This window comes from Mobula hypostoma, chromosome 7, assembly GCF_963921235.1.
Source record: "Mobula hypostoma chromosome 7, sMobHyp1.1, whole genome shotgun sequence".
Classification (NCBI taxonomy): domain Eukaryota; kingdom Metazoa; phylum Chordata; class Chondrichthyes; order Myliobatiformes; family Myliobatidae; genus Mobula; species Mobula hypostoma.
The window spans coordinates 81,746,263-81,759,463 of NC_086103.1; the positions used below are offsets into that span (position 1 = coordinate 81,746,263).

A 13,201-nucleotide genomic window follows, 5' to 3' on the forward strand; every position below is an offset into this window, starting at 1 on the left:
CCACACTTGCAGTACAGTGTACAGTTTTGATTGTCCTGTTACAAGAAAGACATGATTAAACCAGAAAGAGAGCAGAAAATATTGTTGAGACTATTACCCAGACTAGAGGGTCTGAGGTATAGGGAGAGGTTGGCCAGGCTAGCTCTTTATTTTTTGGAAGACAGGAGAATGGGGGCCAACCTTAGGCACGAATAAGATAGATGACAGCGAGCTTTTCCACGGGCCAGGGAAGTCCAAAACTAGGGTGAGGGGGAAAGGACTTAAAATGGATATGTGGGGCAACTTCTTTGTACAGAGAGTGGTGAGTATATGGGATGAACTGCCAGAGGCAGCGATTAGAGCAGATATAATAGTATTATTTAAAAAATACCTGGGTGGCAGGTCTTAGAGAGGTGTGGACTGAACACAGGAAATTGGGACTAGCTGGGTGAACAACATGGTTGGCATGGACGGTCTAGGCCGAAGAGAGCCAGCATAGGATTCATGGATAAATGGCCTCTTTTTGTCATCTTAGAAAATATAAATTCACACTCTGTCTCTGGGATATGGTGAAAAGATCAGGGTTGTTCTCTCACCCTGACATCTGCATGTCAGGTAAAACTGCTTCTTCATTCAAAATCTGAACCATGCAGGTAAAATTCAAAGGGGGAAGTAATTGTCTGGTTGTAAATCCCCTTGGAGAAGAAACATAAACAATTTTGATGGCTGAAGGACTGAAGAATTTGGGTGGCCCCCAACTTTAAGGAAGACATCCAACAATTAATATCCATTTGGCTGTACAAAACCTAGAGAGCAATACACTGGAAGTTCTCAGTGGCTCAGGTTGAGTTGAGGGTTTTGTAGATGGAGGGCTGTCCTTTGTCTTGTCTGGAACTTAACAAATGAATTAGATACCAAAATGTTCTGAAAATTAATTTCATTTATGTTACATTTGCTAGTAGATGTAAAATATTGGTCATTGTGAACAGACCTTAATACTCTATATAATGTCACTCTTCTAAGGCCAGAGTTTGCAGTAGGCAAATATACTGTAGCAAATATATCCACCAGGCTAGAGAGCTCAACATCAGTAAGATCAAAGAATTGATTGTGGTCTTCAAGAAACGCCCAACCGTCCTCACAGAGAGATCAGAAATGGAAGGAGTGAGCAATTTCAAGTTCTTGGGTGTCAATATCTCTGAGGATGTATCCTGTGCCCAACATATCAACGCAGCTACAAAGAAGGCACAACGGCGGTAATTGTTTGAGAGGTGTAGAAGCCTGAAGGCACCTACTCAGTGATTTAGGAACAGATTTTTCCCCTCTGCCATCCGACATTGAACCCAGGAACATTACCTCACTACTTTTTTATTTTTATTTTTGCAGTATTTAATTAATTTAACTATTTTTATATGTATCTTTTTCACTAATCAACTTCCCAACTCTTTACTTCACCCCTCCCCCTCCCAGTTTCACTTATTACTTTGCGTTTCCCTCTACCCTCCCCCACCGTCTAAATCTACTCCTCATCTTTATATCTCCAGTTCAGCAGAAGGCTCTCGGTCCAAAACGTCAGCTATACTTTTTTCCATAGGTGCTGCCGGGTCCGCTGAGTTCCTCTAGCATTCTGTCTGGGTTGCCAGCAGATCTATTTAAGCAGTTTGATTGAAGTTGTTGATGGGGTTGGATCATGACACTTCACACTGCGCGCAGAGTTGAGATCCATTTGGGCATTGATGCCATCAGCTTCATACACTGACGGGCATCATAGTCTGCCTGCTGTAAAAAAGTTGCATGAGCTTGTGGACTTTCCGATATGGTGACCATCATAGCTCAGTCTAAAAGATTGGAAGCAAATCTGGATCCACCATAGCTAAGCAGTGGCTTAGGGTGTAATATGTTAAACATTCTACAAGAGTGCAATAATGTGAGGTGTATTCATGGTCAATTGAAATCTGAATGGAGCCTGAGGGATTAGAATTTTTCCATCTCTAACCAGGCTAACAGTTTAATATAATCATCTCAAAAGCGTTATTCATTGTAGTTAATACCTAAGGAAGTAAGTCATCCTGATCAGCATAAAGGAATAAACTGGGCATGCTATAGTCCTTTCTTTAAGCATGATGTACTGCTGACTCAGTGGGGTTCTTATGGGCTCGGGCAACTGGGTTCTATAACACTCACCACTTTACAATCCACTAAATTGGATGGAGAGATCCTAACCTCATGAGTGATCTTATGTAAATACAAATTCATTCTTGTTCAAAACAATGGATCTGTTAGAAGAAAGCATGCCTGTTATCTGAGGAGATGCAACATGTATGATTTCTTTGGATGTCTCTATAGCATATCAAGTAGCCAGAATACAGGAAGTTGTACATTCAGCCAGAAACAAAAAACTCCTTTTTGTTCTTTTTCAATAACATGTGAAGACAGCCAGAGGACAATCTTAGGTTTATTTGGGTAAGATGGACAAAGTTATTGAGTCATAAAAGCTGTCACTTAGTGTATAGCAGGGTGTGCATGCAGAAGGGGATTATAACCTGCAGAAAGAAAGAGCATTAGAATGAGAGAGAGAGAGAGGAGATAGATATGATGGTATTTTTCTGCAACAAGTATCTCTGTAATTATCCTGGAATATTGCTGCATGGATTTTTGAAATCCAGGAGTTTAAATCCAATCACAAACCTTGCACACCATTTTCATACATTTAATTGCTTGTCACCAACAGTTATAAGGCTTTGGTAATGGTACACATATTTAAGAGGGAAAAGGAGCAGAAAAGATTCATAGTGGTATCGCCGGGACTGAGGCCTTCAGTTGTGTGAAGATTGCATGTACTTCTTGTGAATACGGGGTCTCCCCAGTGACTCTGGTTTCCTCCCACATGCCCATGTCATGCTGTTTGCTAGGTTAACTGGACACAGGACATTGCTGCCAGTGTAGATTTATGATATAATCTGGAGAAAAGATGGGAATATGAGAGACAACATTTGCAAGAAAAATAAATATTGGTTGGGAATTGGTGGACATACTCTGAGATCTGACAGTGAATCACTGGGCTGAATGGCCTTCTGCATCATCAGAAAATACACAGGTTACTGGTAATATCAGTAAGACTTTCTTGTCTATCACATGTCACATGCTCTACCTAACTTCCGGCCGTGCAGTTTAAAGGATATTACAAAAAGATAACACAAAATATCAAAGCCAAGCCGTATGCAATAGTTGTCCTTGTTAAAAAAAACATGAAGTGTCACAGTCTTAGTGGGGGGATGTGTGCCTACAGTGAATAACAATACATTGTGTTTTACAAGATTCAGAATTCCTATGAAAGTATTGTTTTCAAGTAATATTGGATGTTTAGCAATATAAAATACTTTATCACTAATACGCATTTCTCATTGTTCACCCTTCTCTGTCACGTTTAAGAGGGCAGTCAAATATCTATGTCACTCCTTAAAAAGATAATCAATGACATTCATGTGTCACAGGAGCCAGAATGTCTGTAACCTTAGAGTAGACTTAATAACCACTCTTTTAAAATAAAGAAGAATGAAAGCTGAAGGTTGTGACTTCCAGCTGCAGATCATCTAAATACTGAGAGCACCTTGTGTTTACCAAACAACAATTAGAATTTGTGATCTCAGTTTAGCAACAGAATGATACTGTTATTGTCATATGGTAGTAAGTGGTATTCCAAAAGGATTCATGCTGAACCATTCTTCATTTACATGCACAGTTTATTTAACTACATTAGAAGTTTAAATTTAACAATACGTAAATTTGGGGTTGTGATTAACATGGAGGAAGATTGCAACAATATATAGGAATAGATTAATAAATTGGCTCGTAATTGGTAGATGAGGTAATCCATTTTGGTTGGAACTGAATACCCTTAGAAATAAAGTTTCATAATTGGATAAAGCAACACTCAACATTATCCTGAAGTCACTAAAAGTAGGCGAATAAGGGTTACTAAAGGCTTAGAACTGAAAACTAAAGGAGATATTTAACATTTCTTGAAGATAATGCAAGTGCTATAATAATTCTGAACTCCATATTATAAAAGAGGATCAGCAGAAGGTGCAAGGAATGTTTAGGAGAAAGTTACCAGAACTAAGCAGATGAAGAGACCTATTAAAGAGCATTCAACAGGCTGGGACTGCTTCTCAAGAATTAGAAGATTGAAAGAGCAGATTAAGGTTTGCAGAGTTATAAAAGATTTGGATAGAGTTGACATTGCAAAATTGTTTTCTTAGATTGAAGACAGAGGTAAGATGGTCATGAAGAAATTTCATAGTAACTTAAGAAAAAAAACACAACATGGAGGATGTTGAGAATACTACCACATGGGGTAATAGAGCCTAGTAGTATAGATGGCCAGGGAAGCTAAGCAAAGGCATGATTATAAATGGATAAAAAATTATGTAGAATAAGCAGTCCATCTCCTCCTTTGCTTGGTTAAACCTGCATTGATTCCAGCTTTCCCTATCTCCTTGTGGGATATGTGCAATTGTTGTTAGTTCAGTACTACTTTGGTCCCCTTTGGCACTTCATTATTCCAGTACACTAATAACTATGTTGGTTCTGCTTCCTGCTCTGTACATAACTCAAAGAGTTGTGCCAATTTTCAACCAGCTCTCATTTTGACGTGGTCCATCTCTAGCTCTTCCCTTTTCTTTCTCAACTTCCCTATGTCCATCTCAGAGGAAAGGTTAATAACCATCATCCTGTACAAGCCCACAGACTCCTACAGCTATCTCTCCTCCAGCTTCTCCTACAGCTATCTCACCTACAGCTTCTCCTACAGCTATCTCACCTACAGTTTTCTCATCTCTAGCTTCTCCTACAGCTATCTCACCTACAGCTTCTCCTACAGCTATCTCACCTACAGCTATCTCATCTCTAGCTTCTCCTACAGCTATCTCACCTACAGCTATCTCATCTCTAGCTTCTCCTACAGCTATCTCACCTCCAGCTTCTCCTACAGCTATCTCACCTACAGCTATCTCATCTCTAGCTTCTCCTACAGCTATCTCACCTACAGCTATCTCATCTCTAGCTTCTCCTACAGCTATCTCACCTCCAGCTTCTCCTACAGCTATCTCACCTCCAGCTTCTCCTACAGCTATCTCACCTACAGCTATCTCTCCTCCAGCTTCTCCTACAGCTATCTCACCTACAGCTATCTCATCTCTAGCTTCTCCTACAGCTATCTCACCTATAGCTATCTCATCTCTAGCTTCTCCTACAGCTATCTCACCTACAGCTTCTCCTACAGCTATCTCACCTACAGCTATCTCATCTCTAGCTTCTCCTACAGCTATCTCACCTACAGCTATCTCATCTCTAGCTTCTCCTACAGCTATCTCACCTACAGCTATCTCATCTCTAGCTTCTCCTACAGCTATCTCACCTCCAGCTTCTCCTACAGCTATCTCACCTACAGCTATCTCATCTCTAGCTTCTCCTACAGCTATCTCACCTACAGCTATCTCATCTCTAGCTTCTCCTACAGCTATCTCACCTCCAGCTTCTCCTACAGCTATCTCACCTCCAGCTTCTCCTACAGCTATCTCACCTCCAGCTTCTCCTACCGCTATCTCACCTTCAGCTTCTCCTACAGCTATCTCACCTACAGCAGGGGTTCAATTCCACCCTTCCTGTTTCTCTAGCTCTATTGCATCTATTCTGGTAATGATACTTTCTACACCAACCCATCTTCTTTGTGCCTTACCCATGGTTTCCACAGCTGACAATGTTTTCCATTGCTTATGTTCCTCTTTCTGTGTTTTTGCTCCCATTTCTGTCCTTCTATGTACAGCAGAGATTGGATTTTTTTGTGTTCAGCCTCCAAATTCAGCAAATGCTCTTTACAATACGACTCCAACACGATGCCTCCACCAGGCATATCTTTCTGTCTGCTCCTCCCCTTTTTCATCATTCTGAAAATTATCTTATACCCCCTACAGTCCCCAGTTCACTCTTTCATCTCCACTCATACTGCTCCCCTTCCCAGCAACTACCGGAGGGAGTACTCTTCAACTTTTACCTCTTTCCATCTCACAATAGGGACCACACTCTCAGATGAAGCACAAATTCACCTGCACTTCCAGGATAAGACTATGAGATCATAAGACATAGGAACAGATGTCAGCCATTCAGCCCATCAAGTCTGCTCTGCCATTCCATCATGGCTGAGTTATTATTTCTCTCAATCCCATTCTCCTGTCTCCTCTCTGTAATCTTTGACACCCTGACTAATCAAGAACCTATCAACCTCTGCTTTAAATATACCCATTGACTTGGCCTCCACAACCATCTGTGGAAATGAATTCCACTGATTCTCTACCTTCTGGCTAAAGACATCTCTGGTCTAAATGGATGTCCCTCTATTCTAAACTATGCCCTGTGATCCTGGACTCCCCATTGTAGGAAACGTATTTTCCATATCTAGTCCATCTAGGCCTTTCAATATTTACAGTAATGCGTTTCACTGAGATCCTCCCCCTCTTCTTCTAAATTCAGCCAATACAGACGTAGAACCATCATATGCTCCTCATACATTAACCCTTTCATTCCAAGAATCATTCTTGTAAATCTTCCCTGGATCCTCCCCAGTGCCTGCACAATTTTTCTTAGATAAGGGGCCCAAAACTGTTCTTAATGCTCCGAGTGCAGTCTGGCAAATGCCTTATAAAGCCTCAGCATTACAACCATGCATTTATATTCTTGAAATGAGTGCTAACATTGCGTCTGCCTTCCTTACCATCGACTCAATCTTCAAGGCCTTTGCAACTCTGAGTTTTGAATTTTCTCCCCATTTACTAAATAGTCTATGCTTTTATTCCTTCTGCCAAAGTGCATGGCCAAATAGTTCCATACACTATATTCCATCTACCACATTTCCCAAATCGCAAAGGAATGTCACTATTATAATTTTACATAAACACGTGACAATGACGCATGAAAGCCCATCTTTAAAATCTTCTTCCCCACAAACAGTTCTTATTATTTCTTGATACAAGTTCAGATCACTGTCTCTGGTACCACTAGTTCATCAGATCAGATGGCAATGTTTACTTACAACAACGGCAACTGCTATTTAGAAAACAAGCTTAGCAAACTTGAGCTAGAAATGGATATATATCACACTGCAGACACCCTGCTTCCTCAATACTACCAACCCCTCCACCTATCTTCATAGTGTCAACAAACTTGGCTACAATGCCATCAATCCCATCATCAAAGTCATTGACATATAACATGAAAAGAAGTGGTGCCAGCATTGACTCCTGTGGAACACCACTGGTATCCCACAGCCAGCCAGAAAAAGCCCCCTTTATTCCCATTGTTCACCTCCTGTCAATCATCCAATCTTATCCATGTAAGTATCTTTCGTGAAATACCATAGGCGCCTGTTTTGTTCAGCAGCACCTTGTCAAAGGCCTTCTGAAAATCCAAATATACAACGTACATTGATTCTCCTTTGTCTATACTGCATGTTATTTCCTCGAAGAGTTGTAATATTGATTTCAACAACAACTAGTCTTCAGATCTGAATGTGGATTGTAGATTGAGTTTAAAATGCAGCACAGAACAGTGGTGTTCTTGGAGCTGCAGACTGGGGTTGATTACAGACCAGAAAACACCCATTCACCTGAGATGTCTGCATATGCATGAATGCAGCTCAGTGTCAGTGCTGATTAACATTCATTTTTAGAGTGTTGGTGTAGAGATCTAGATGTTTGAAAATTATATATAATTCAAAGGAAGCATTGTGGATACAGTGTAACTATAGATTTGTCACGCTATTACCTTTGATCTTTAGTATATAAAAAATGTCATGTAATATTGGGTCAGGAGCATCTTCTTCCAAGATTGTCTGCAGTATGATGTCTGCTTGTTTTGTTGAATAAAGACTTCTGTATTTACCAGCTTTGGTGTCCCTCTGGTGACTTTGTTCACAGTCACAACAATTACCCTTATGGAAACCACACTGACCACAGTCACGTGCCTCCAAGTACCCCTAAACCTTATTCTTAATAATAGATTCCAATGCCTTGCCAAGCACTGAAATCAGGCTAATTGGTATATCATTTCTTTTCTTCTGGCTCTCTCCCATCTACAAGGGTGACCCCGAGTTTCCTGTCATTTTTCTTCTTCATCCCACTCCCACTGACTTCTCCCTTTGGCTCCTTACATTGATCCAACAATGCCAACACAATTCATCTTCTGAGGAGGCATGTTACTGGACTCCACACTGAGTTCAACAACTGCAGAGAGCCAGACCATCCAACTCCCATATGAACTGGCCAGTTCTGATGTAATATTAACATAATTTTTCTCTTCCCTGCAGATGCTGATTGGTCTATCGAGAAAGAAATCAGCAGATATTTTAGAGTCAGGGGATTAATAAATGAAAATGAAGCTCAAGTAGGCAATCAGCCACGGTGTAAAAGTGACCAGGAGCTGAAAGGCTTCTTTCTGCTTCTATTTCTTATGTTCTTGTGTCCTCCCCCATCTTCTGTTTACACAACTTCCATGTAGATCAGTTCCTATTACCTATTACCTGGCACAAATACCAGAAGTGTCCCAGTCGCCATTCTATCACCAGTGTTCTGTTTGTGCCCTCTAACCTTACACCTTCCCGGTGACTTAAAACCTGTTTGATTTCAAACTTTCTGTCATTCTGCTGACAGATCATCAACCTGTGACATTCGCACTACATCTCCCTTCATTAATTTTACCTGACCTGTTGGGTATTACTGTTTTCAGTATAACAAGAATTTTGGTGAGTTTAGATGAACGGCAAAGGAGGAAGGATAACACATAACACCCTGCCTGAACTAACTGCTACAAGTAACCTCTTTTCTCTGCCCTAAAAAACCAGCATGAAATAACCAACTCCTAAAAAAATACCATGTTTGATCTAGATTTTTTTTTGCTTTATCTACTTATTTTAGGAAGAAATGAAGGAAGTTATCTGTGACTACAAAAAGAAATTGGTTCAATTTAAAAATTACGTAAATGAAAAATAACTAATACCCTATTATCGTTTCCACACAATGTCCTCCAAGTCCCAGTAGATTTTCCTATGTCTTAGGACTGACCTGTTGTTTCCAGGGATTAATTAGTGTTCTGGGCACTTCCTTGACAATCTTGGAGAAAAATCACAAGAGACAAAAAAGATGCTTTGTATTTTCCTTGGAAACTTCTGGTCATTAACATTACTGACCAAATATTACATTATCAATACTGGAGGTGGGGAAGTGAAAATAGGAAAATACAAAAATAGGAGCAGTAGGTAGTAGTCCCATCAAGCCTGGCCAGTCATTTGATGTAATCATGGCTGATCTACTCAAGGCCTTGCTTCCTCTTCTGTGCCAATGCCCCAGAGCCCTCACTTCCTTGATCTTTCAACAATATATCTACTTCCTTTTTAAATACCCCTGAAGAACCAGACTCTCAGCCCTCTTTGGTACTAAGTCACACCACTCTCTGTGAGATGGTCCTATGCACCAGCTTTAATGATCATCCTTTAATATTATAACTGTGTCCACTTACAAAAGATTACCCCAGCAATGGAAACATTTCAATATCCTACCCTATCCTTTCAAGTAAGCACCTTACCCGTTTCAAGATCACCCCTCACCTTCTACACTGCGAAGAACATAGATTTAATATACATAGTCACATGTGATGGGACCACATTGGGGGCAGCAGAGTAGTGTAACACTCTTACAGTGCAAGCTCTATGATCAGGGTTTGATTCCGCTTGCTGTCAGTAAGCAGTTTGGTGATTTCCTGGGTTTCCTCTGAGAGCTCCGGTTTCCTCCCACATTCCAAAGATGTACCGGTTCGGGTTAGTAAGTGGTGGGCGTGCTATGCTGGCATCAGAAGCATGGTAACACTTGAACAATTGTCACTGATTTAATTTGATGCAAAATGATGCATTCTGCAGTATGTTTTGTTATATATATGCCAACTAAAGTTGATCTATTAAATTTCAACTTTCTCATCCCAGAAATTGGTCTAATGTATCTCTTTTGGACCATCTCCAATGTCAGCATATCCTTTTGTAAATAAGGGGGCTAAACTTGTTCAGACATGGGGCTGCTTGAATGATGTAAAATCAAAGAGGTTGTAAAAAATTACTTTCTGCTAAGAATTCTTTTACTGATAGTGATTCAGAAGTCCAGACAGTCCATGAGTCCATGCCTGTTCCCAAGGGACCACTCCCATCAGCCCCATACCCCTCTCCTTATCTGATGGTAGTTCTGCCACTTATTCGCTCTCACACAGTTTAAGAAGGTAGATGTGCATAATTAAAAACTGCTGTAAAAGTGACACAAATAAATACTGGAAATACCCTGCAGGGAAGTCAGCATCCATTGAGAGAGAAACCACACCCATGTTTCAGATGACCTGGGTAGCATTAGCTGGGGTGTCTGGGACAGAACAGCTGGAGGAAAGCACAATGATAACAGTTCCAGTAATGCAGCTGACCAGAACTGGCACCTTTGAGCTCCACGTGTAACATTCTCTGGATTTGAATTGCATCCTCCTATCCTCAGAGAATAAGCCAGAAGATATCCAAGATACTTGTAAGGAATAGCTCCACACACAAGAATCACCACCATCACCATAGGGAAACAGTAACTTTAAAACTAGATATTGTCATGTGGCTATCAGTTATTTTAATTTTTAAATTTGATGTTAAAATGGTAGAACACAAATAAAACGCACATTAAGCTACAGCTTGGATATCTCCGAGAGCGTAGAGGCGTTTGGAATTAAGTAAGATGCAAAAAAAAATCAGAGCCCAAGAGGACGTAAATCATTTTGTTTTTCTCATCGGCTAATTTCGAGGGACTTTATTCAGGTGCCAGAGTTGCTGGATGTCGGGAGTAGTTTTGGCTCCGCCTGGCGGGTGGCTCGAACGCGTCTCCCCTGTTCACTCAGTTTGCCCTGGGCGAGGCGAGGCGAGAGCTGCAGACGGCGATCAATAGCAGCTGGAGGAGGCGCAGCCTATAGTCAGTCGCAGCATACTCTTACAGAGCTGCTATTGTATGGGCACGGCAGCAAATCACGTCCCCGCAAGACTCGAGCAGACGCAGCCAGAGAGAGTGAATAAGTGTTTAGGTATTATTTTATTTTTTAAAAATCTCCGGACAATAATACTCTCACCAAGATGATGTCTGGATATCAGGGTAAAAAGAATATTCCGCGGATAACGGTATGTATCTTAAGCCTTTTTATTCATTGCATCTTTAGTGTACTTTTTGTATTCTGTGCGCAAAGGCAAGAAGATTACAAATGGTCAGCAGAGATATATTTAATGCAGCGCCTTGCTGGCGGGCAGCCTTTAGTGCATTGTGCTGCAGATACTACAAGAACAAGACTTGAGTGGGCTTTTTGTGTGTGTATGTGTATGTGTGTGTATGTGTGTGTGTCTATAGAGTGTGTGCGCGCGCGCCTGGAATACAGCGCTGTTGCAAGAAGCCAATGTGTCTGTGAAAGGACTGAATCCGCATTGAATTTCAATCAACCCCCTTCCTCCGAAGGAAAATCGATGTTGTTTATTTGTTCTGTAATTGCAACTCTCTCTCCTAAAATGTGCCGAAAGTTGCTTAGAGTATTTCACAGGTTCACAGAAGGGAGCGTGCCCTTACTGTTTTTTTTTGCAAAGGCGTGTTTAAGCGGACAAACCAAATCTGAAATTTTGAATGTTTAAAGCAGTTTTATTACAACTTTTGTGTGTTTTAATACAGAATTATCCAGGGTAATTGATTTTAATAATGTTTTATTTAAGCATGCCATGTTGCACCAGTTAGAAATTGAACGAGGAGACACCACCCAGTTTCGCGCTTTATGGCACAGTCGATCTCTCCCCGCTGCATCACTGAAGCTGCGTTTGAACAGCGAAACAAATAGACACCCAGTGTGGTTTGGGGGCTGATTTGAGGATTGGCTGGCGGTTAACTCAACTTCCCAGTAGGCTTTCCTGTCTTTTCTGGGTTAGTTTCATTGTTTGGGACCATTGCCTTTGTCTCTAACGAATTAAAGCGGGTTGTGAGAGACGGGAGAGGCATTCTGTCACAGGTCAAACAAAAGAAATTAACCCAGTGCGGTAAAGACAGTAGGTTTGAGGATTTTTATCCCTAAATGAATTGATCAATTTCCCGATCCATGTCCAATCTTTTAAGTAAACTCTTGAATTCTAAAAACTGCCAATTTGCAGAATTCCAAAGGATTATAATGTAAAGTACAGTAATTAAGAGTTACCTACATTTTGATTGTACAGAGAGTACTGGTATATTCTTTGGGAGGAGTCTGGTGATGAGTGATTTGAGGATGGTAAAACCGCTTGGAACTGGTGCCATCTCCTTATCTGAATGAAACTGGGTCCATATTGCCGAATTAATTATTGTAATGCAAACCAAAATCACTCTGAAATAAATGGAAATGAGCAAAATTATGTTTAAGCCATAGATGCTTTGTTTGATATATTTACTTTGTGTAATTTGCAAAAACTGTACAGCCAGTTTTAGGCAAAGGTGGGAGCTATCTCATCTAAAGTGAGTCTTTGTTCCGTGACTTTCTCCTCCCACTCTTTAAGTACTAGCACCTTGCATTACCCCTGTGCTTGTTCCTTCTGTGAGTGTGACCTTGACTTCTAAGTCTTTCGGCTTCTGATTCTGGTCAGTAACAGGACAAGGACTTGGGTGTAGGACGGGGCAAGGGCATTGGGTCTAGTTTGGTGCTGAAGAAAATTTGCAAGCCCTCATTAGTGATTATGTTCTTAACAGCAGGAAGATGGGAGTTTTGTTTTTATATGCTTGGTTTAATAATAGAAGGAGAAAGAGGGTAGAAACAGACCCTTGGTCTACTGAATCTGCATTAAGATTCATTTTTTCACAAATTCTACCCTAACCAGTTTGAACTGTCCCCTACCTCTTAGATATGCGCTAGATGCCCATTAATCGATCAACCAACATGCTTTTGGAGATGGAGGAAACCAGAGGTCCTGGAGTATATCTGTGGGGTTAAGGTGTCACAAGGGAACATGCAGACTACTCATAGACAGCACCCAAGGTCAACCTTGCGCCTGGGATATTGGAGGTGTGAGGCAGTCGCACACACAAAATCTGGAGGAACCCAGCAAGGCAGGCAGCATCTATAGAGAGAAATAGCTGCTGATATTTTGGGTTGATGC

General features: G+C 40.9%; 1 protein-coding gene across 3 annotated transcripts in view; it reads left to right on the plus strand.

Annotated features, from left to right (window-relative positions):
• The window catches only part of LOC134349410 (dihydropyrimidinase-related protein 3-like), a 226,137-nt gene that overhangs the window by 64,261 nt on the left and 148,675 nt on the right, over window positions 1-13,201 (plus strand). Inside the window, exon 1 of one of the 3 annotated variants that reach the window (XM_063053675.1) lies at window positions 10,898-11,221. The exons of the other annotated variants lie outside the window; for them this stretch is intronic. Within the exon in view, the coding sequence (XP_062909745.1) occupies window positions 11,177-11,221 (45 nt within the window). The 5' untranslated portion in view covers window positions 10,898-11,176. Of the gene's footprint in view, window positions 1-10,897; window positions 11,222-13,201 lie in introns of those variants that run through there. 3 annotated transcript variants of the gene reach the window in all.